This window comes from Alternaria dauci, chromosome 3, assembly GCF_042100115.1.
Source record: "Alternaria dauci strain A2016 chromosome 3, whole genome shotgun sequence".
In the NCBI taxonomy this organism is placed as follows: Eukaryota; Fungi; Ascomycota; class Dothideomycetes; order Pleosporales; family Pleosporaceae; genus Alternaria; species Alternaria dauci.
In genome coordinates this window covers 333,647-355,034 of record NC_091274.1, presented here as the reverse complement: position 1 = coordinate 355,034, position 21,388 = coordinate 333,647, and the positions used below count along the sequence as shown (strand labels likewise).

At 52.3% G+C, this 21,388-nt stretch overlaps 8 protein-coding genes across 8 annotated transcripts; 4 read left to right on the top strand and 4 right to left on the bottom strand.

Moving 5' to 3' along the window:
• Window positions 1-21: 21 nt before the first annotated feature.
• ACET3X_003787 (uncharacterized protein) lies at window positions 22-2,369 on the bottom strand (the record flags this gene model as incomplete). The annotated part of the gene is made up of 5 exons (XM_069450844.1): window positions 22-397; window positions 471-1,231; window positions 1,281-2,067; window positions 2,123-2,242; window positions 2,290-2,369. The coding sequence occupies 5 exons, from the start codon at window positions 2,367-2,369 to the stop codon at window positions 22-24; spliced, it is 2,124 nt and encodes a 707-aa protein (XP_069307765.1).
• A 234-nt stretch (window positions 2,370-2,603) lies between these two features.
• ACET3X_003786 (uncharacterized protein) lies at window positions 2,604-3,278 on the top strand (the record flags this gene model as incomplete). Its single annotated transcript, XM_069450833.1, has 2 exons — window positions 2,604-2,714; window positions 2,781-3,278. 2 exons carry the CDS (start codon window positions 2,604-2,606, stop codon window positions 3,276-3,278), a joined length of 609 nt encoding a protein of 202 aa, XP_069307764.1.
• Window positions 3,279-3,706: 428 nt separating this feature from the next.
• Window positions 3,707-5,388, bottom strand: ACET3X_003785 (uncharacterized protein). The gene is made up of 4 exons (XM_069450822.1): window positions 5,134-5,388; window positions 4,520-5,082; window positions 4,371-4,467; window positions 3,707-4,322 (listed from the first exon to the last, which is right to left on the bottom strand). The coding sequence occupies exons 1-4, from the start codon at window positions 5,264-5,266 to the stop codon at window positions 4,090-4,092; spliced, it is 1,026 nt and encodes a 341-aa protein (XP_069307763.1). The 5' UTR covers window positions 5,267-5,388; the 3' UTR covers window positions 3,707-4,089.
• Window positions 5,389-5,592: 204 nt separating this feature from the next.
• Window positions 5,593-6,188, top strand: ACET3X_003784 (mitochondrial 54S ribosomal protein bL32m; the record flags this gene model as incomplete). Its single annotated transcript, XM_069450811.1, has 2 exons — window positions 5,593-5,950; window positions 6,010-6,188. The coding sequence occupies 2 exons, from the start codon at window positions 5,593-5,595 to the stop codon at window positions 6,186-6,188; spliced, it is 537 nt and encodes a 178-aa protein (XP_069307762.1).
• Window positions 6,189-6,492: 304 nt separating this feature from the next.
• Window positions 6,493-8,611, bottom strand: ACET3X_003783 (uncharacterized protein; the record flags this gene model as incomplete). The annotated part of the gene is made up of 6 exons (XM_069450799.1): window positions 6,493-6,809; window positions 6,884-7,270; window positions 7,320-7,755; window positions 7,803-8,261; window positions 8,319-8,470; window positions 8,572-8,611. 6 exons carry the CDS (start codon window positions 8,609-8,611, stop codon window positions 6,493-6,495), a joined length of 1,791 nt encoding a protein of 596 aa, XP_069307761.1.
• Window positions 8,612-10,221: 1,610 nt separating this feature from the next.
• ACET3X_003782 (uncharacterized protein) lies at window positions 10,222-11,506 on the top strand (the record flags this gene model as incomplete). Its single annotated transcript, XM_069450788.1, has 4 exons — window positions 10,222-10,513; window positions 10,581-10,815; window positions 10,883-11,034; window positions 11,085-11,506. 4 exons carry the CDS (start codon window positions 10,222-10,224, stop codon window positions 11,504-11,506), a joined length of 1,101 nt encoding a protein of 366 aa, XP_069307760.1.
• A 586-nt stretch (window positions 11,507-12,092) lies between these two features.
• On the top strand, window positions 12,093-13,487 carry ACET3X_003781 (uncharacterized protein; the record flags this gene model as incomplete). Its single annotated transcript, XM_069450777.1, has 1 exon — window positions 12,093-13,487. The coding sequence occupies one exon, from the start codon at window positions 12,093-12,095 to the stop codon at window positions 13,485-13,487; it is 1,395 nt and encodes a 464-aa protein (XP_069307759.1).
• A 4,951-nt stretch (window positions 13,488-18,438) lies between these two features.
• Window positions 18,439-19,346, bottom strand: ACET3X_003780 (uncharacterized protein; the record flags this gene model as incomplete). Its single annotated transcript, XM_069450766.1, has 2 exons — window positions 18,439-19,128; window positions 19,182-19,346. The coding sequence occupies 2 exons, from the start codon at window positions 19,344-19,346 to the stop codon at window positions 18,439-18,441; spliced, it is 855 nt and encodes a 284-aa protein (XP_069307758.1).
• Window positions 19,347-21,388: the final 2,042 nt, after the last annotated feature.

The window sequence follows — 21,388 nt, the reverse complement described above, 5'->3', positions numbered from 1 at the left end:
TCACCTGATGAGATCAAGGTATTAAGAAGTCTGCAGACTGACTTGCTCAATACCTCTGCTCACTTCCTCTTCCGCAGTCTTCGCCGCAGGTCCATCCTGTCCCTTCTCAGCAGCCTCGACACCCTTCGCCTTTTCAGCATCTTTCTTGGCCTTCTTTCGCTCCTTCTCTGCCTTCTTGGCAGCCGCCTTCTTCGCCTTCTCCTCTTTAGCTTTGCGGGCCTCTTCACCACCAAATTGTTCGCGCCATTCTTGCTCCTTCTCGGGCTTGATTTGGCTGAAGAGGTAGCCGGCGGTACCGATCTTGTGGCCAACAGGAAGGGAGCGGGCCTCCCAGGTGTCGGGAATGATGAGGAATTCAGCGTTGAGTTGGGAAAGGATGGCGTTGGTGGTGTCGGGCCTGCGATGCTGTTAGTAACGTGTTGCACAGCCGGAGTGCGCAGTCTTCGGGATTGAAGAAAAACAGTACTTACATGTATGGTTGAATCAGACTGGCGAGGAGATGAATCTGGCTCAAGGCAAGTCCGACAACAGCGGCGCAGCGGTCTGGCTGCTCAGTTGCCAACTTGTTGTCCAATCGATTGTCTTGCAATAGCAAGTTACCCAAGCTTGAGACGTGTAGCGCAGTGGCAAGGGCCGCACGGATCTTGACATCTTCCAGTTCGGCAATGTATGTCTTTAGTAGGTCGTTGACCTTCTTCTTGTGCTGAGTGAAGTAGTCGTCGTCGAACTTGGTGTAGTCCGGCACAACTGAATCGTAGATCTTGGCGTTGTTGACGAACTTGATGACGCGGTTAATAAAGTTGCCCAAGTTCTTGAGAAGCTCATTGTTGTTTGCCGCAATGAAGCCGTCCCACTCGAACTCTGTGTCGCCAGTTTCTGGTCGATGTGAAAGGAGGTAGTAGCGCCATACGTCGGATGGGATGCCGGTTTCCTTTGCGTTGTTTCCGAAAACACCAATGTTTCTTGACTTGGAGAACTTGCCCTTTTCGTAGTTCAAGTACTCTGTTGTTGAGATGGTGTTGAGCATAGTCCATTTGTCCTTGGTACCAATCTGCGAGCAGGGGAAGACGACTGTGTGGAACGGCACGTTGTCCTTGCCCATGAACTGGTATAGCTTGACATGCTCGGGGTTGTGCCACCATTGCTTCCAGTCCTCGGTATAGGTTGCTGTGATTGAGACGTAGCCTATGCAGGCGTCGAACCACACGTACATGACCTTGTCTTCGTAGCCCTGTTAATGGTCAGCTGCGTCCTGGTGCATTTTTATGCGTCTGTCGTACCTCGAGTGGCACCGCTGTTCCCCACTTTAGATCACGAGTGATACCACGCGGCCTGAGACCTTCCTTCAGCCACGATGAAGTGATCTGAACGCCATTGGAGCTCCAGTTCCCCTCCTTGCTCGCCTTTTTGAACCACTCCTCTTCCATTGGCTGTAGCTTATCCAAGCAAAGATAAACGTGCTTGGTCTCGCGCGGAACCGGCGTGGCGCCGTCAAGCTTGCAGCGTGGGTTCTTCAATTCCAGGGGGTCGAGCAGGTGTCCGCACTTGTCGCACTGGTCTCCGCGCGCGTCTTCGTATGCGCACAGCGGACATGTGCCCTCGACGAAGCGGTCTGCAAGGAAGCTCTTGTGTGTCTCGCAGTATGGTTGCGTTGTAGTTTGCTCCTCCAGAAAGCCGTTTTTGTAGAGTTTGGTGAAGATGTCTTGTGCGATGTCGGTCTGTTGTTGGGTGGGTGTGCGTCCAAAGTGATCGAAGCTGATGTTGAACCACTTGTATACCTCGCTGTGTAGCGCATAGTATTTGTCGCAAAGCTCCTTGGGGCTGACCTTCTCTTCTATCGCTTTGGTCTCAGTCGCAGTTCCGTACTCGTCTGTTCCGCAGACGTATAGTGTGTTGTATCCGCGAGCGCGAGAGAAACGAGCAAAGACATCGGCCGAGAGTACGGAGCCGACGATGTTGCCCAGATGTGGCACGTTGTTGACGTAGGGCAGCGCACTGGTAATGAGCACATTGCGCTCGCCCTCGACGGGGAGGATCTTCTTTGTTCCAGTCATGAGAGGTTGTATGCTTCTGTCAGTTAGTTTGGAGCAAATGAGTAGAGGAGAGCATGTGCGGAGCTTACTCGGGTACAATCGGGACTATGTGGTTGATTTGGGAGATAGTGCGCGGGATCTGGGGGAGCAAGGAGGGTATACGCAGCTCTATGTTTCTTTGGTCGAGTTTCTGAGTCAAACGCGAGCAGCTGCACACACAGTGGATGAGTGGTGCAGCTGCCCCGCCAAAACTTACCCCGCTAGCCACAGTGACGCCACAGAGTCGGCTGGACCCTTTAGGGCTGACTGCGATTGCACCATTGATTCAAGCAACATCGTGACTGGCAAGTGAAACGATAGAAATCGCATTTCTAAGGAGTGAAGGATCCGCAAGACTCTGTCTACATCGCGATCCCGCGCAGCATTTCAATTTCACATTTTTCGAATAAGAATAAAACAGCATCCTCTTCCGCCACAAGGTCAAACCAGATTCTCACAAAAAGATCCAAAGTCGATTTGTGGAGCATCAGAAAGACCAAAGTCGCAACAGCCCGTACAAACACCACCACAATGACATCGGAGACTGACCCCTTCGACGACATCCTGACTCTAGAAGACACCCTCTACACAGCCGCCTACGACCTTGGCGCATCGGATGGCGCACATGCTGGCCGCATCGAAGTAAGTCTCAAGCCCAAGAATTGGATCATAATACGTTTCCCTAACTCCATATTTCCGTCCACGCAGGGACGAATCTTTGGTCTAGAAAAAGGGTTCGAAAAGTTTGCTGAACTCGGCCACCTCCACGGACGCAGTGTCATATGGGGTTCACGCCTCCCGAGTCTTGTTTCCACCACCACCGCCAATGAATCCGAGAAGACAGCACCCGAGCTTAAAAAACTACCTCTTCTCTACAAGAATGAGAGACTGAAAAACAACACTACACTATTACACTCATTAACCGACCCCGAAACTTTCGATACAGCAAACACCGAAGAAGCAGTCGCAGACTTTGACGACAGATTTAAACGCGCGGGCGCCAAGGCAAAAGTCATCAAACGTATCGTTGGGGAGACGGATGGTACCGTCGCTCTAAAATCCCCTGAAGGCTCTCCAGCACCAGCTGGCGGGAAAAGCAAGACTGGGCCTGTCCGTGTCACGGGGCAGAGTAAGATTGTGGGTGGGAACGCGAAAAAGGGGGACGACAGTATGGAGGACTTTGTAGGGTCGAAGTTGTTGCGTTGAGACGATGCCATTGAGACTGCTTCGGGGCTTTGAGAGCGGATCAGTCGAGGAACTTTATCAGCCGGCTGATGGGGTCGTCGCTAGCGGTAGGGATGATCTTTCAGGATCAACACCGTTGTGCTGAATGTTGTCTCGAACCTGGTTGCTTGTTCAAGCGCGTTCGGGCCAACATCACTCGGAAAACGTGCCACTCTCTGGCCCGATCGAGTAGCGAAAACCGCAGTCAAATACTCGAAAGCGTTCCAATGTTTGTTACCTTCATCACCCAACAACGCAGGCTGGGCTCATACTACTCTGAACGTCAAGACCTACCACTACCTTGACCATGGGGAAGCTGTCCCACAACGCAAACACGTTCATCACACCACCTCCACCCATGACAGCAAGAAGAAGCAAAATGGAAAAGCACTAGGCTTCAAATTACTCTGCTATCCTACCGGGCACGACCCAGCGTCTTAGCCCAACCACTACTACCCCGTGCTATGACATACGAGAAGAAGAAGAAGAAAAGTATCAAGGTTCCATCGTAACTAAAAGGATATTTGAGAAAGGTTGTCAAATCTGAAGTGTCACAAAGTCTCCCCACTCTCACCGCGCACTGGCTCGTCCCTCCCTTTTCGTGCTAGATGATGCACTGGTATCAAAACATGTCCGCAACGCAAAACGGCCCCGTCTAACGCAACCTCCAACAAACTCAGATAGCATCGATCATGGGGACAGGTCGGTCTATGCGGGACTCGGGTCCTCCACTGCCGCGCATAGTGGGCTGCTTGCCCCCGCTACTATCGACGCGGTTATGGTTTGGGAACTCCTAGTACCCGTTCATGGTCATGCGCTGGCTGCTCCTGCTGAGTTCGCGGTCGGCAGAGGGTGAGATGGGACGCGAGGAGTGGCCCTGGTGAGAGCTCTCCTTGAGGGCAAGCAGCTGCTTGGCGCGGAATGACTCGTAGTGGATTTGTGCGGTCGTCTCGATCAGGTCTTGCAAGTGGGTGCGGGTGAGGAAGTTACGGAGGTAGACGAATTCGCAGTGGTTCTCGTCCTCGACTGAGACGCGTTAGTGGAGCTCGTGTGGAGCAAATGTAGCTGCCTTACCGTTGATGATACCCCACTTGTTCTGGCGGCCACGAACGTTCTTGCCGTTGACGACAACGGTCCTCTCAGAGCCGACAACGGCAAAGGGAAGAAGCTCCTGCTGCACGTTAGCTGCTGCCCTATGGCGATTCGACAACTCCCAATCTCACCTTGATGGCCTGCTTTGCCTGGACTTCCTCGTTGTCATCCTCCTCGTTGTCGTACGGGTACATGCGCAGGTTGTGGAACTGGAACTCCTCCTTTATCCTGTGCTTGAACTCGGCACGCTCCTCGAGCGTCAAGCTGTCACTCTTGGCAATGACGGGCACGACGTTGACAAACTCGCTCAGCTTCTTGAGGACGACAATGTCAATGGGCTTGAGGGCGTGGCCAGAGGGCTGGATGAAGAAGAGGCAGCAGTGGATGCGCGTGTCCTGGAGGTACCTCTCACGCTGGGCGGTGAGTTCCTTGCGGAGGTAGGCGCTGTGCTGGTCCTTGATGTACTTGACAATGGGGTCCCAGCAGCGCTCGTTGTTGATCAGGTCACCGTAGCCGGGCGTGTCGACGATGTTGAGGCGCAGACGGACGCCGTTTTCCTCGATGATGTGTGAGACGGGGTGGATGGTGGTGGTGCTGCGCACCTCCTCGTCGGGCTGGAAGCGGCCCTTGCTGTCCATGAGGTGCGAGGCGAAGAGCGTGTTGATGAGCGTCGACTTGCCGAGACCAGTCTGTCCTGTGTAGCGTTAGAAGCAAGTCGTGACAGGTGGCTGGTTGAGCATCGTACCAACGCAGATGACATTGAACTGGAAACCCCGCTTCACCGACTTCCTCTCAATCTGCTTGGTGATGCTGTCGAAACCGACATAGCTGTCCGGGAAGATGGGCTGCGACTGGGTCTGGTTGTATGGGGCAGCCATTGTGAGAGATGCGGGCCTCGAGACGGCAGAATTGGGTGATGGAGGGGTGTGGGTGAAGGAGAGGATTGGGGGGAGAAAAGGGTAGGAGGTGTCGTCGTAATAGAGTAAATAGTCAGGGTCGCTGCGCTGGCGACTTTCTCGTGGAGATGCAGGCGCGGGAAAGGGGGCAGCTAGGAAGCGAAAGCGCGCTAGTGTTCTGGCGGTAAGGGGAGCTCGGGCCCGGGCGACTACCGGGGTGGTGCAGAGACATTTTACGACTCCATCACGAACATCGCCATATCGCGGCCCATAGTACCCCCGCCCGCCGCCAATCCGCCTGCACCGCCATGGCACTCGCCCGCCCGCTCCCCCCGCTGTGGCAGACGCTGCTGCCAGGCCTCAATGGCCCAATGCGCCCTGTCCTCAATTCGCCTTTTCTCCAACGCCTATCACAACCTTTTGGCCCAATCAGCACACCCTTTGGCGCACTCGCGATACCCTCACTGTCGCTCCCGTCGATACCGTCACTAGCCGACATCTGGGATGGCATACTCAACGCGGTGCCCAAGAAGAAGACGTCATACCGCAAGAAGCGCCAACGGTTCATGGCGGGCAAGGGACTAAAAGACATTACGTCGCTGAACACATGCTCTGGGTGTGGAAGAGTAAAGCGGTTACACATCCTGTGCCCTTACTGCGTGGATGGTGAGTGACTTCAGATATCTGGATGCGGAGAGAGGAATCTTGGCTAACACATGCCACAGCCATCAAGACCAACATCTTCGGCCAGCTCAACTGGTCCATCCGCGGACCTACCAAGAAGATGGCCAAGCAACTGGGACGAGAGAAGCGAGAAGAGGCCCAAAGAGCGCGAACCATGATGCCCGATCCAAGGAAAGAGAAGGAGGAGCAAATACTGAAGCATACCGGCTGGAAGAGATGATGCGACTGAAGGATAAAAGTGGTGGGTTGGCAATGGAGCGCATGGTTTGAAGGGGGGCTGAGAGGGTCCCGGCGGCATGCGGACTGCATGCTACTCTACGTAAAACGCACACATGAGCGCGTTCCAGGCGTTGGGAATACTTGTACATGAGAAATGTAACAACACGATACTTGGAGGACTAGAACACACAACAGAAGTACATGGAGACCAGCTGAAGCAATTCGACGTGTAATCTACACCATCGATCTATTACATCAAGTCCTTTTGAGACCTGGATCTCTATTCTTACACCCCTCTCAGCGCATCATTTCATCCCACTAAGCCCCAGCCCGCTCTCCGTCCTTGGCGGTGGACTCACAGTGTTCCCCGCCCGAGACACATTGCTCCCCCTCCTCTCCGCGCCAACTCTGCCCTCGGCAGCCTCTCGCTCCAAGAAGTCTTGCCATAGCTCCGCCAGTGACTCCTTGTTGCTAGAGCTACTAGCCATAAGCATAGGATCCGCCGCCGCCGCACTCAAGCTCGGCGTCGATGGTGTGCGCCTGAACGGTGATAATGGAAGGCGGAGACTGCTACTCGAGGTAGCCGTGCCGGGGCGGGCAAGACCTGCTTGCTCTTTTTGCTCTACAAAGACCGTCAGCTGCACATCCAACTCGCAAGTGACATGATGGAAGGGTATAGAGGGAGGAGTATCTTACCATCCGTCCACCCCAACAGCGCACTAATCAACTGCAGCGCCTCAAACTTCTTTGGATCACTCCGATCTATGCTCAAAAAGTGCAAAAAGTAATTCGTAATGATTTGCCGATCGACGTTGTCCTCGGGCCGCCCCTTTTTCAGGATGCGCAGCGCCTTTGTGAGATGTTCGTTTAGTGTTACGGCTTCGTGGCGGAGTTTGCCAATGAGCAGGTTTTTCTCCTTGACCTCCTTCTCAAACGGTAGGGCGCGCTCGAGATCTTTTTGCGTCTGTTCCAGGGTGGCTTTCGCAGCGGCAGAGGCAGATTCGGCGGCTTGGACTTGTTTTCTGAGGTCGTTGATCTGCGACTCGTAGGTTTCGACAGACTTTTTGAGCTCAGCTTTCCGCACTGTTGGACGGTTAGCAGATGTTGTTGGAATGGTTGGATGGCGACTCACGGTTTTGCACCTCTTGTAGCGCTTTTTGCAAACCTTCCACGGCTTGGTTGTTAGTGTCCCTGTCTCTAGCAGCCCTCTCGTACTCTTCTCTCATCGACTCGAGTTGATCTCGCAGTTCGGCCTCCTTCTCAGCGATGTTTTCACGCAGGGATCGCTCATTCATGGCCAGCACTTCCCAGTCCTGCATGGCCTGTTTGGCATTTTCAAACTCCTCTCTTGCGTATGCTTCCCGCGAAATGAGTTCGTCGCGCTCCTTGATCCAGTTTTGCTGCGAGAGATTCGACCTGCTTCGTAGTGTCTCGATTTCCGATGCTTGAGCTTCCTTTTCTTGCCTCAGTTTTGCGAGCTCCTCGGTCAGGCTGTTGTTGTTTTCCTGCAACTCGCGCGTCTGTTCCTCGAGGTCGGCGATCTGCGATTGGAACTCCTCGATCCTGGCCTGCATATCGTCAGCACCGTTTTGGGCATGTCTCTACCAACACCTACCGCGTCCGCTTTCAGCCGATCGCCCAGGCTAGTCTTGATTGTATTGACCCTGCCCAGCAGGTTCTTGTACTGTGTCTCAAAGTGCTCCTTGCCCTCGTTGGCTTCGTCCAATTCCTCGCGTAGACTCCGTATTTCTTCTTCATAATTTGAATTTGACTCCTCAGACGCTCCAGCGCTCTTCTTGTTCTGTACATCCTCAAGACTCTTTCTCAGCTCCGTGACTTCCTGCCGTAGCGCGTCGCGCTCCTTGGCGATCGCGTCGAGGCGTGCGCTGGTGTCTGACGGGGGCGGCGGAGATGCAGAGATGCCTTGTTGCGAGCGTGAGCGTGCCAGTCCGAGAGCAATGGCAGAGGAGATGCTGTGGTGTGGAGTACCATTTGTCTGTATAGTAGGGGATAGCGGAGGCTGTTCGTCGTCTACGTCGTCGGCATCAGGGTCTATGGCGTGCGCGGCCGGCTTCTACATTGGCAGCGTTAGTGGCTGTGGATATGCGCGAGCCTCCCATGGTTCTCCTACAGTCTGCCCAGCTTCGTCCTCGCCATCTTCGTCGTGGTCCTCGGCGTCGCTTTTCGAGTGGTCGCCATTTACTCTGCTGTCGGTCTCGTCGGCCTTGTTCGCAGCCGCCGCCTTCTTCTTGTGTTTCTTCTTCTGCGACTTGGACAAAGTACCTGTCGCCACGTGTTAGCCCGTCATTATCCCGCGCTCCACCACCGCCTGCGACGTCGAAGCGGAGTTTATAGGCACCTCCGAGAGCTGCAAGCTCACCTACCACTTTGCTGAATCGGGTCTGATGTGGCTGGCGCGGACATGTTGAAGGACGCGTAATGCAGTCGCTACCGCATCAAGAAGGCTGAAATTAAGGAGAAGAGAGGCAATCGGGAATCCAAGTGAGCATTCGTGCAAGTCTTGACTTGGCAATTCGTGTCCCGTTCTATGTTTCGGCCCACGCGGTCCACGGGTGGCGTACGTCACTAGCCACATCTCATCAAACACCCTCCCACGTCCAGACCATTGCACATCTCTCCACGATCACCGACGCCAGTGATAAGATTCGCAAATTTGTTTTCAGTCACAAGTCACACGACTTGCGCTATCTGTCCTCTACACTTTGTGCCATCGGCCACGACGCGCACGCGTGCGCGGGGTAGACGAGCTGTCGAAACATCAACCACACTGCAACGCAAACAGCCCAAGAGCCTTTCCGCAGCTCGTCGCTGCTCCTGAAGAGATGAGATATTATAAGCCCATGTTTTACTCGGCAATTACCATCATCTATGCCTCCTTCGCTTTCCGGGTCCTGAGAATCGGGCTCCTTCCGAGAATGATCAGCCGCAAGCGGGAACCAAAGACCACATAAGAGATGAAGTCGGAAACACTTCAACACGCAAACGCCATCGTGAATTTGTCTTCGGCCTTTACTTCTCCTAATCTCCTGACGTTCCGTGTTCCCAACTTCATCCATTTCCATGCTCGAACTATTTAGCCAACGACTATATGAGATACCCTTCCAATCTATGAAAAAACAACCCCAATACTCGAATTTATCTTTGGGAAAAACGCAAGACCCCTCTTAGCGACGAAACGTCCAAATTCAGTTTTCAAGCAACATGGTTCTCCTCACACCTAAATGTCAAATTCGGTCTCCACATCACTGTCCAACTCTGGTAACAAGTACGTCGAACCCCTTACGGCCCGTCAAAACTTCCACAATAGACGCATGAAGCCTCAGCTTTGCGTCCAAGCCTCTTGATCTAGCCATCACCGACTTCGTATTCGCCGGCTTCATCGATGAGATCGCCATCGCATCCAAGAAATATGAGAGAAATGGGGATGCGCAGCCTATACAGCATGTCGATTTGCCAAACGTGAGCTTGTTAGACGAGGCGTATCTGCATCTTAGAGTTGGGTTAAGACGATGGGCGACTATTGCGCGCACGTTCGATGCGATAGCGACATCAATACCGGAGCCGGCAGGTCCAGCGAAGCGATTCGCTCACTCGAGTACGCTGTCAGACAACACTAATTCATAAGATGCTGCGTGCATAAATGCTCTTGGAGTCGAGGTATTTTGCTGTATAAGACTGTCAACGAGCTGTTATTAAGCCTCGATAGCGAAAAGCAGTTTTCCTCTGTTTGGTTGGTGCAATCACCTGTGACAAATTAGGAACAGTCTCAAACAGACAGAAGCGAACACCCCTGGCAGATACTTTCCCTCGAGCTCAAGGGCACCTACTCTTATGTCGTCACTCCTTGCCAGGCACCAATCACACTACTTTGATCATGCACCAAACGCACTGACGGTGAGTGTTGGGATTCTCTCACTTGTGTACCTCCGCCGTTATATTTCCTTTGCTCTCACATCTTTCCTCTACCTTGCACCCCTGCCTCCCAAAACTGTTCCAGGTGCATCACAACCAATATGTGGATTGCTGCTCTCCTATTCGCCTGGCTATCTGCAACACTGGCCTCGGGATGCATGTTCCCCTTCAACAATGCTCGTCTCACCAACAGCTCGTTGGTCGCTGAATACATTGCTAAGCATCAGGACGAGGATGGCAAATTCCAAGACGGTGGAGGTAATGGTTGGATCACCTGGATGGGAAAGGTAGAGACGTGGGTGGCCATTTGGCCTAATGTCGAAAACTCAAACATGGTTGCGGTCCCATACTGTTATGGCAGACTTTTGGACTACATCATGCTTTACGACGTAGGTAAGTGTTTGAACCTAATATACCACACTCAACCTGTACAATAGGGATCACTGATTGTCTGCTTTAGTGTCAGCAGCTGATAAATTGTGGGTAAACAAACTAGGCCGCGGCTTACAGAACGGACATCAGTTCGCAGGTTTTTATCATTATTTCAACCACGAACACGGCTACTTTCCTCGTTGCTACACCTTTGTGAATAACGTTCAAAGGTGGAATCCATTGGTTCCTGAAGGCACGCTTGTAATTCAGTATTCGGGTCAGCCCGGCAGTTTCTCTATTATGGGTTACTATCCCATATCCACGTAAGTCAGGCTGAGCTGAACGTATTGTTTCCTACAAGTCTGCTGATTTCACCTTGCTATCTTATAGCAATCCTGCTGGGGCATATGAGATTACTCCACCTGATCGCCATAAAATGACCATTGGGGTGGATGATAAGGAAGCCGACGATTGGGAGCTCGAGGTTGCTCATGAGATGGGCCACACCCTCGGCTTGTTACACGAGCATCAGCGTCCCGACCGTAAGCTGTGGCTGTCTACCCATTCCTTCAGCCCAGGCTAACATTCTTAGGGGATGAGTATGTCAAATTCGACTGCTCCAAACTCAGGGGTTACGAGAGTGCTAGGGCACAAATCGCCAGTGGCAATTGGTGGTTTACGATCGACGACGTTTGTGAGACGCCTCGGCTGGGAATGCAGTATGGCCTCAATTGGCCGGAACCCACCGAATTTGTGCTCAATGGGGGCGCAGACAACAGACAGTACATGGGCGACGCTTACGACCACGAGTCTATCATGCAGTATCCATCTAGAACGTGCGCTGCAGATCGCAACGGTGGCGTCCGGGGTCTGCCTCTCGTTCGCTGGAAGAGGGGGCGCCCCCAGGATGGTTCACCAGTCGACGATACGAATGCAGCCATTATCCCGTATCTCAATGGGGTATCCGACGGAGACAAGGAGGCCGTCAAATTCCTTTACCCGTGGCAAGGTTGATTGCTGAGAATTTGCCAAGTGCGAACTGCTTAATGATAGTTCCATTACCTATTCCTAGGCTACCGAAGGACGTTCGAGCTGTTTACATGGTGTCAAGATGTTTTTTTCGGCAGACAAGATACGGGTGGCAAAGGTATGGATTCGACGAGCATCATATGTTATCAGATATACAACTCTATATGTCAAGAACCTCATAGGTAGCTACAGGGAATGATAAAATAGCATTTAGGTTGCACTTCATGCTTGTTTGAATGACGTTGGGGTTTCCAGCAGAGGTTCCCAAAAGAGCTTCGACGTTGAATGGACCCTGAGGCTCAAGCCGCCGGTTCCCCACATCGGGGCCGCTACGGTAGGTACCACAATGACAACACCACATCGATGAGAACGTCGTCGCATAGCCGGTCGAAGCCGTTAATACACATGCGTATCCCGATGGATGATTCCCACTGAGAGAGTACGAGACTAGCATTCATTGTTCTGGAAAATAGATTTCATTCAACGACATCATCCGGCCATCGCCCACTCCTACCACTGACGAATAGACCGCCCAATCTAAACCAGAGATCCGGAGTTATCTAAGCTGAGGATGGCGACCACGAATGTTACGACAAGCGAATACGGGCTTCACAATTCCAGCACAAACGGAACAAACGGTTCTGCCGACTACTCCTATGGCTTCTCCCATACGAACGGCACCAACGGCGCCCATGCAAAACCTCTGCCAATCGTGATCGCAGGAGGCGGTTGTGTCGGCCTCTTCTTAGCCCTTCTCCTCGCCCAATCTGACATCCCCAACAAAGTGGTTGTCATCGAACCACAGCAGCCAGACCCCACGTCAACTCGCGCAATGGCCCATCAACCGCCCACTTACCCTATCTTGTCCAAGGTACCAGGTCTGCTACCCGAGCTAGTCAAGACAGGCAGTTTGAGTTCAGGCTTGTGTTTCCGAACAAGCGTCCAAAACGGCAGCAAGATAATCGCAGGCAAGACCTTTGACAACTCGGGCGAAGGAATGAAAGGGAAGGGTCAACTCCTACTACCCCAGGGCAAGTTCCAACAAGTTCTTATGAAGCGCTTGGCTGCTCTGGATGGAAAAGCAGAAGTGCGAATCGGAACTAGCGTCACTTCGTTCAAGCCGACACCAAGCAGCGTCAGCGTCCAGATCATGCCCGAGGCCTCTTCAATACAACTAGGCGACGAGCCCATCGAAGCAGCCTATCTGATCGACGCATCAGGCGCTCACTCCATCATACGGAAAGACCTTGGTATCAATCTAGAAGGCGAGACACTCGACGCTCAACTCGTAGCTACGGATCTCTATTTCGACTTCCACGCCCACGGCTTCTACGATGCGAACTTCATCATGGATCCCTTGAACTACGGTCTCATCGGCCGCATCAACCATGCAGCTGATGGTAAGCCAGCGCTGTGGCGCGTTAGTTACGGCGTACCCATTGGCGTTTCCGAAGAAGAGATCAACCGGGCCTTGGATGAGAAGTTGCGCGTCATGATGCCGAACGACGGACGCAATGAAAACGGCGATATAGGTTACGAGGTCGTCCGTGTAGCACCGTACAAAGCCCAACAACGCGTCGTACCCTCACTTTACCACCACGACGCCCGCGTCTGTGTGGTAGGCGATGCAGCGCACTTGACGAATCCATATGCAGGACTTGGTCTCGCATCTGGAATGGCAGATGCTTCTTCACTTTCAGAAGTCCTTATCCGCGTTCTCATGGGCCAGGCTTCTAATGATGAGAAGCTGTTGAATGCGTGGTCTGATGCGCGAAGGGAGAAATTCTTGGGCGTTGTTGACAAGCCAAGCAGGATGGCGTATAAGCGGGTCAAAGCTGATGTCAGTACCGAGGAGAAAATGCAGGAGTTGATGAGTAAAGATCCGCTTGTCGGTGCTTTGAAGAAGGGTATGCCTGTTCAGCCGCCGAGTTTGGAGACAAGAGGAGAGGAGTTGGAGGGGTGGTAATGGTACTTTCGAACTTGACTCCGCTGTCTGGACGAGTATGCATATTGGTAGGAAACAAAGCCTTTCCACTGCGTGGAATATAGCCTTTGTAGAAACTGTTTGCCGGCTTCATATATGACTCTGTTATGTCGAGACATGAGGTTATCTTTTGCAGCTTTGTAATGCCTAGACTGAGGACGATCTTCTGGTAATTTCTATGTTTTCAAAGCTGAGTCCTATGCAGCCAATTTACCGCTTACGTTGACTCTCAATGTAGAAAACGGAGAAGTGATAAGCACTATATTTATATCAAGGAATCCTGTTGACTACTACTACTGTAAGCTAAAAGATGCACTTTCTCCGCCGAGGTTGTGGAATCCTTATGCGTCAAAGTAGTTTTTACACCTGTATGATCGGGTGAAAGATCAATCAAGACTAGTGATCGTGACCCAGATTCGGAGTCTGACGAAAAATCGATGAGGGCTGCAGTCTGCGCGTCATTGGTGCCGAAAGAGTTGTAAGAAGAATCATCATAGAGATCTTCAGTTCCGGTTGTGTCGTGTGTTTGATCCACACCGGCATCTGTCAACTGCAAGCAAGAGTCGATTGCGGCGTCTAGGTCGCTATTCTGCTGCATTAGAGTTTGATCAAAGTGGAATTGAGATACTGCCACAACGTACCTAGAGTTGTAGAAAACATCACGGACTAGCTCCCGGTCTAGGGATGCAAACATGGAACCAAGGTAGTCCACTTGAGAGTTTGGCCCGCGTTCTGTCCTATTGTTCGACACGACCGGTGATTGCACATTGTCCAACGAGATATCCAGATGCGCACACTGGCCTACGAGGTCGACAAGTGCATCGGCGTGGTGTACAACTGGTGTCGGATTCGCAACGCCTCTCCGCCTCTGGACTAGAAAGAACTTGATCTTTCGATTCCAACTATCTGCGACTGACGTAGAGAAGCTCTCAAATGTGCCAATGACGTCGTCGACCATCGGATGATGCAGAGTTTCTCTGTACAGCTCAGCTGCGTTGTCGTGGCTCACGGGATGGGCAAAGTTGGAAAGAGTGTGGAGCCTCGGCACCTGTAGAGCCATGCCATAGAACTTCGTCCCGGAATCACGGAGCTGTGTGCTTGTTGTGGAGGGCTTTCTTGTCATACTCATTTCACTTTCGTCATCATCTCTCGGCTCGTTTGATCTTTCGCTGCCGCCAACCAGCAACAAAGAGTCTTGGCTTCGTTGTGTCCGGATACACCACATCGTTCTGCCAGCCCATTTGTAGGCGTCGCTGGGCTTGTCAAGCAATGCGACTGCTAGTTGAGCTCTGGGCTCTTTTTCGTAGGTGTGCCAGTGCACGACACACCACCCCTGGCTTACCAGTGTCTTGCAAAGGTTTTGCACTTGATCTGCAGACATCTGCACGAGCTGCTGGCCCAAAGGATCGCTGCCTTCGAAGGAACTGGTCTCGACGAAGCAGAGTCGTACTACAATCTCCCAAAACGTCATGGCATCAGTGTCTGTGCCAGTCAGAGGGCTTGATGACCCTGCGATTCCGAAGGCTGTTCGTAGCCGGTCGAAAAGAATATGCTCGCGGAATGGGCCGATGGTGTCGTAGCCCAATCGATGAAGGATTGCCGGCAAGAGTTGCTCCGCAATGGGTGAAGACCCGTATAACCCTCGAAAGGACTCTTCCTTGATTCCTTGCGCGTATAGTGAGCCCACGCCGCTGCCCAGGTGCCGAATGACTGTTTCAAGACTAGTCACCTCCTGGACAAACCCCATCTCGACCGCCGTGAACCCCATGAAGTCTTCAGATACGAAGCTCTCCTGGTAAAAGCCTACCGATGTTTGTCTCTTCTTGCGAGTCAGGAAGAATGGAGCCATGCAACGATCGGACAAGGTAATTCCGGCTCCAGAAACACAGGGAGGTATTGCGTACATCCAGCCCATTCTGCCTTGTCTCGTCAGAGCAGAAAGCACTTGGTCAAGAGCCTCCTCGGCACTATGGTTCGCATTATAAAGAACATCCTTCAAGTTCAAAATTCCACACAGCGCGTAGTACTTGTCGCAAGCGACTGTGGCCTCCAAATGTTCGGCCAGTTGCAACACAGTCGCTTCCATGTCAAGTTTATTCGCGTAAAATTCTCGAAGGCAGTGACATTGTTTGCACCAAGACCAAAAGTCGTGCAGCCAGGCCTTCTCCGGATAGCGTTGATGGAGGAAAGCTGCTATCCGCCCGACCATCCCAAGCTCCATGTAAGCGACAGTGGATTTGTCTCCCCAGCTTAACATGTATCGGGCGGAGAGAAGTATCTCTTGGAAGATCCACGCGCGCTTTCGCCATGATCCTTTCCAGAGAGCATCTAGGCTGTCTAGGCAAGCCTGCTCAAGTGATGGAGGAATCGACGCCACCAGAGAGATGCAACTCGGTGTGAACAGGCATCGGTGTGAGTCGGAAACCCATTCGGGCGAGGTCTCGGCTATGAGACACTTCATAAGCCTCAACAGCTCATAAAGGGCTGTAAGATCGACGTCTCTGAGCAAAAGGATGGTGCACCGTGCATCGAAATAGATCTCATTCATGCGCGGGATCCAGTGTATCTTGTCCGCCAGTGAGTTTTGGTCGATGCATTTTGAGTCGAGCCAACATCGAAACGGGTCTGGTTGAAATAGCTTAAGTGGAATTCTTTCAGCAATATCAGTGGGGGCCTTGAGAAGGTTTGTCGCAAGATCTGTTGTCGCGAGCATGAGTAGGCGCTCTCGCAACAGTTTCCAGCTGGGGAATTTATCCTCAGCGGTCTCTTTCCAGTCGCTCCATACATAAGAAATAGCGAAGTAGCTGCCCGACTTTCCAGTCGTGCCCAGCTGGAGCGCACCACTTTGGTCCAGCAAACGATGATATTGTTCGGTGATAGGATCGATTACAGCAAACGCCGATCGTCCAGGGGCCAGGAAGGCTCGTGGGATAATTGCAGCGGCCATACTTGGTCTCTTGTGAGATGTGAGCGGTCACAGTGCCGCGAGGCTGAGGTATACCAAAAAGAGTTCGCTTGGATCAGGGTGAACAGCGAGTCGCCTGGCCAGGTGGCCAACACTATGTTCCGTGTTCTCAGAGGCTCGCTGGAATGAGATTTGCTCATGAGACTGGCATCGGAGATGTCCAGAAGCACGCTGTCTGCTTCTGTGATGCAGTGGCGTACAGCTGAAGTCCCGTGACATCCTAATGTAGGTAAGCATGCCCCACCAACACGTGAAGTGTCGCATTCGACGCCTAATTCTTGTAAGATACGCATCACAAGACACAGTAGACGATGTTTCGAAAACACCTACGCCAGGTTGCTGAAAGCCATATTTGTACACTGCCTAATAGCATGCGGCTATGCGATGAAGCTGAATAAGCCGAAGCGTCAATGGCTAGAGCTCGGCGTGGTTTCCTATCTTACACTCCAGAAAGTGGTACCATTTCTTCTGTTGCCTCTTCATGCAGAAGGTTGAGTCCTGGTACCATGCCTTGTCCACGGTGATTGTTGGGACTGAAATACCGTAATGGACGCCAAGATAAGCTAGGCTTTCGTGTTCGACGTGTACTCCCTCCACGGACATAGTAAGTACGACACTGCCGGTCGGAAAACTCGCGCCATCGGTTGAGCAAAATCGCACATACCCGGCACTACAAGCGCGATTTCCCCAGGATCTGAGCTTGCGGAGGACTGGGACACACGAAACCTACTATGTTTGTTAACATTCAGTATCGGTAACATTATTTATGTCCCAAGTTCACAGCATCGTCAGGCCGCATTTGACGATACGGATACGTTATGATAGCTCTTCGGCTCAGACGAGCTAAAAGTTGTAATGGCTAGATTCAGAAGAGATTCTGCTGCCGGTAGGAGCTCGCAGACGGTCTGTCAGATGATCGCTCAGAACGAAGATCATACAGAGGCTGAGGCGCAGAAAGAGGAAGACGAATTGTCGCTCTGGATGGACCTCGGGAGTCTTAACGTGTCTTACGCGCCTCAATCTCGCTGAAACTTTGGCAAGTAGATAGCCGAGTGAGACTACAATGTGGGAAACAGTCATATGACGACGATGTCGAGCGATTGATGGGAGTGATGATAGTGGATGACGGCTCAATGAAGCGTTGGTACGCGCGTCGCGGCGCGCGGTGGAACTACCAGCTTTTAGCGCCGACTGAGCACGGCCCCGCCCTGTCTTGAAGCCCTGTCAGTCCGCCACGCTTGATCCGACATCTGAACGCCGAAGGCTGCCACGCTCATCACGAACTGTCAGGGTGACCCCTTGCGAATTCCGATCGTATCCCCATGGGTGCAACCAGTGGATGTGACCCTACTGGCCTGCCTTGCTTGATCAGGAAGACATGGCCAATCAACAGCTACCACGGAGTGGGGCGAATGAAAACTTCCACGGCACCATGTTATGCTAACTGTCTAGGAGAACACCACGACTGAGTCACAGATGTCGTCGTTGAGTGACACTTTAAGCCGGCAGCAGTGACTGCAAATGTCAGTTGCGGCATTCATAAAGGGCGAAATGGAATTATCGTCATCAACACCAACAACTGGCCTGCTGGCCCAATGGCAAGGCGCTTGACTACGATTCGTCGATATCAAGAGATTGCAGGTTGTAAGTAGCATCCAAGATACCTCCATTCGAACAGCCGTTCTAACAACATTCACAGCGATCCCTGCGTAGGTCACAAATCTTCTTTTTTTTTCGTGTCGTCGATAGCACGAGTGGGGCGTACCATAGACGTAGCTCAAGTATGGCCGAGTGACATGCCGAGGCCGTTCAGTATACCTAAGGACTTGTGCAATCATGTCGACGAGAACGAGCAGATTTTTTGGCCTTGGATAAGCCCGGGTGAGGGGCAGATGATTCTCGACACGTAAATGTTGCAGTCGCCTACTGCATATATTAACAATACGCCTATACGTCGCCGTCTTCCAGTTATTGCGTGATATTGATACCATACGCAGCGTACGGAAAGTCTTCAAGACTAGACCTCAGCTCCGCCATTCCATCCTCAGACAACATTCGTCCATCCTCGTTAACCACAAGACTCTTAACAGCTCCTTCCACAGGCTCTCCATACCTCGGCACATTCCCATCCTCCTCCGTCCTACCCATAAGCACATCCATCTCTCTGCCTCTACAAACCTCCGCCAGCCCAGGATGCGGCACCCAAACAACCCGCATACCTGCCTTCCTCGCTGCCTCGACCCCAGCAATCGAATCTTCGAACACTAAGCACTCACTTGGCTCCAGACCTCGCTCTCCGCGTGCTCTCTCTGCATCATTGAGTCTCTTTAGAGCGAGGAGGAAGATGTCAGGTTCTGGTTTCTTCTTACTATCGGACATTTCTGGGTCGTCACCGAAGACCTGGAAGGCTGGGTTGTCGAATGCTGCGTTAATGGCTGGTATGTGCGATGTCTTCAATGCAAACTTTTGATGGCCGGCGGAACTGGCTAGTGCGAGGAGCACGCGAGGTGACGCTTTTGTTTTGAGGGTAACAAGAAGTGTTTCGACGCCAGGGAGCAGCTTGCTGTTCTTGAAAAGGTGCGTACTCTCTCTCTCTTTGGCTGACCATTGTACGGGTGTGAGGGGTACTTGGGCCCAGTCTAGCAGGCGCTTTGTACCCTTTATGACGAATGAGCGGGATGGAGGATTTCTCGAGGCTGGGCGATACGAACACTTGTGCCTCTGCTTTGCTGTGTAGCTTTGATACTCCAAGGATAGTCTGGTCTTCCATACTCGCGGAGGATGTTGTTGTAGATGTCCGTGTAAATGCCCTCGGAGTTGATCAGAGTGCCGTCTACATCGAAGATGCAGGCGCGTACTGACGGCAGCGAGGCCATAGCGACTGTTCCGACGACGTGCCGAACTCCACTAGGGCGTGGTCTGGAGGCCTTGTGATCTGGCTCTAGGGCTTCAACTTTTTGTGTGCGTTCTACTTCGAGTGTATGGTTCGATGTGATCGCCGTCTACCCCGCGGGAACTAAACCAGATGCAGATTAGCTTGTTCGCGCCCAGCATGTGAAGCATCTTGGAAGCGGTCACTGCAACCAACCTCCACTCTTACCATACGGTAGCTGACTTCCAGCTCGAGAGAGTGGAATGAAGGCGTCTCTTCTCATGCATTGGATTACTCACCTCGCCGAGCACGGCTAGCAAACCTAATACATCGGGTCTCATACTTCTCGGTCCTTCAATACACCATCTGTGAGTCTCTCGCGAAGGAACTGCGATCAGATGCATCGAGATCCTGGTCAAGAGACAAGCTGTCACGGAGCTATTTCCTCTAAAGCTTGTAGGACGATGTAAATCACCAGATGTCACCTGCTTTCGGCTGCCAAAGGAGTATCGCAACACCAACTGTGCTAGTTCATTCGTACTCCAAAAGTCCGCGGATAGACCTATTCCAGACCTACACGATCAAGGGACTACTGTGTGCGGAACATCGCATATATCGATTTCTCTGCATGCAACTGCCGGTCAATCATACTCACACGAGACGTTCCTGAATACGAGATGCCAATACATCCAAGTGCGTGTCTGACGTGCATATCAACTCCCTTTCCCAGCCTAGTTCGGTACTGTTGAGATACATCCTACTCGGAAGTATACCGTGGGCGCTGTGCGAATGACTCAGCTTGCTGTCACATGCCAGCGCGAGGCTGACAACTTGACTCTAGGTACATGGTGGCTGCATGGCGACTATGCGCAAGATAGTCAAATTTCCCATGCAGATCAATCTCCACTTGTGCTGGGCTAGAATGGTTGGCCCAGACGTGTATGCAACTTGATTAGTGTCTGGCGGCAGCGTATCTTGTTCGCAGATTTTCCCCACACGGGTCGATCAGCCACTGGCGGTTGCATGTGCGCCACCTTAATTTTGCTCCATCCTTCAAATTTGGAACTGACATGGAGGAGCTACGCGTGGTATTTGTGTCTTCACACATTGCAGGCATGACGATAAGCTGGTCAGGCCGAGATGTCAAGCTGGTGGTGAGTGCTTCGGAGTGTCTCCGGAATAGGATGCTCTATCGGGTAACCCGCCGCCATCATCACAATCGCCAGGATGCCTGCTACTGGCCGTATCTGGGGAGATGATACGTACAATCCCTAGCAATGTGCCTAGGTAACAAAGCCATTGTGCGCAGCTGATGTAGTTAGAACGACTCAATACTGATACGATATCGTAGGGTTGCGGCATAAAAGCGGCATAACAAACCCGGTATCAGTACGAAGCTATTCTTAGCGCTACATCGTTCCTACTTCGTAGCGCAACATCGTGAACCCAGGACCTCGTCGTAGGGCTACGGAGAAGAGTCCGAGTCGTACCGAATGTTAGGCGCGCCATCGCACTAGCTACACATTTGCCTGATGTCGGCAATGTGTAACGAGCGAACATGCTGCTAGACCCTGAGATCGCCAGAACACATCGCCCACGAGAGCGGCGTCCCAAGGCGCTCGACTGCAGCGAAATCAATAGGAGAGTTTCCAGGGAGCTAACATGACTGCGCGGAAAATAGATTAAAGCTGGCGTGTGTAGTCTAGGTGCTGATTGGTTGTGATAAGACCCTTTACTTATCCGGTAATACCAAGCAGCGGGACACCTGCCTAAGCGAGGACTAACAAGATAGCGGTCCGCATGTCGTCCCTGTTTTCCTTGCCTTGTCAGCCGCAGTATCAGGAAAGTATGCTATCGAAAAGATGCAGCTCGCGTGTTGGTATGTGCAGACCACGCCGCCGCCATGCAGGCCGGCTGTCACTAATGTAGCTACCGAAGTTGGCATCCTGTACGGCTGTGATGTGGCATCGATCTGATCGGGCGCGGCAGAGCATGGACTGAGCGGTGGACGAGGTGTAGAGATACTAGACGCATATATACATCGTC

Excerpts from the sequence above, each read along its gene's own strand:
- ACET3X_003785 (XM_069450822.1), bottom strand. The coding sequence starts at position 5,266 with ATGGCTGCCCCATACAACCAGACCCAGTCGCAGCCCATCTTCCCGGAC. Across the intron at positions 5,083-5,133 it reads GTTCAATGTCATCTGCGTTG|GACAGACTGGTCTCGGCAAG; the intron begins GTACGATGCTCA and ends AACGCTACACAG. Across the intron at positions 4,323-4,370 it reads CAAGTGGGGTATCATCAACG|TCGAGGACGAGAACCACTGC; the intron begins GTAAGGCAGCTA and ends AACGCGTCTCAG.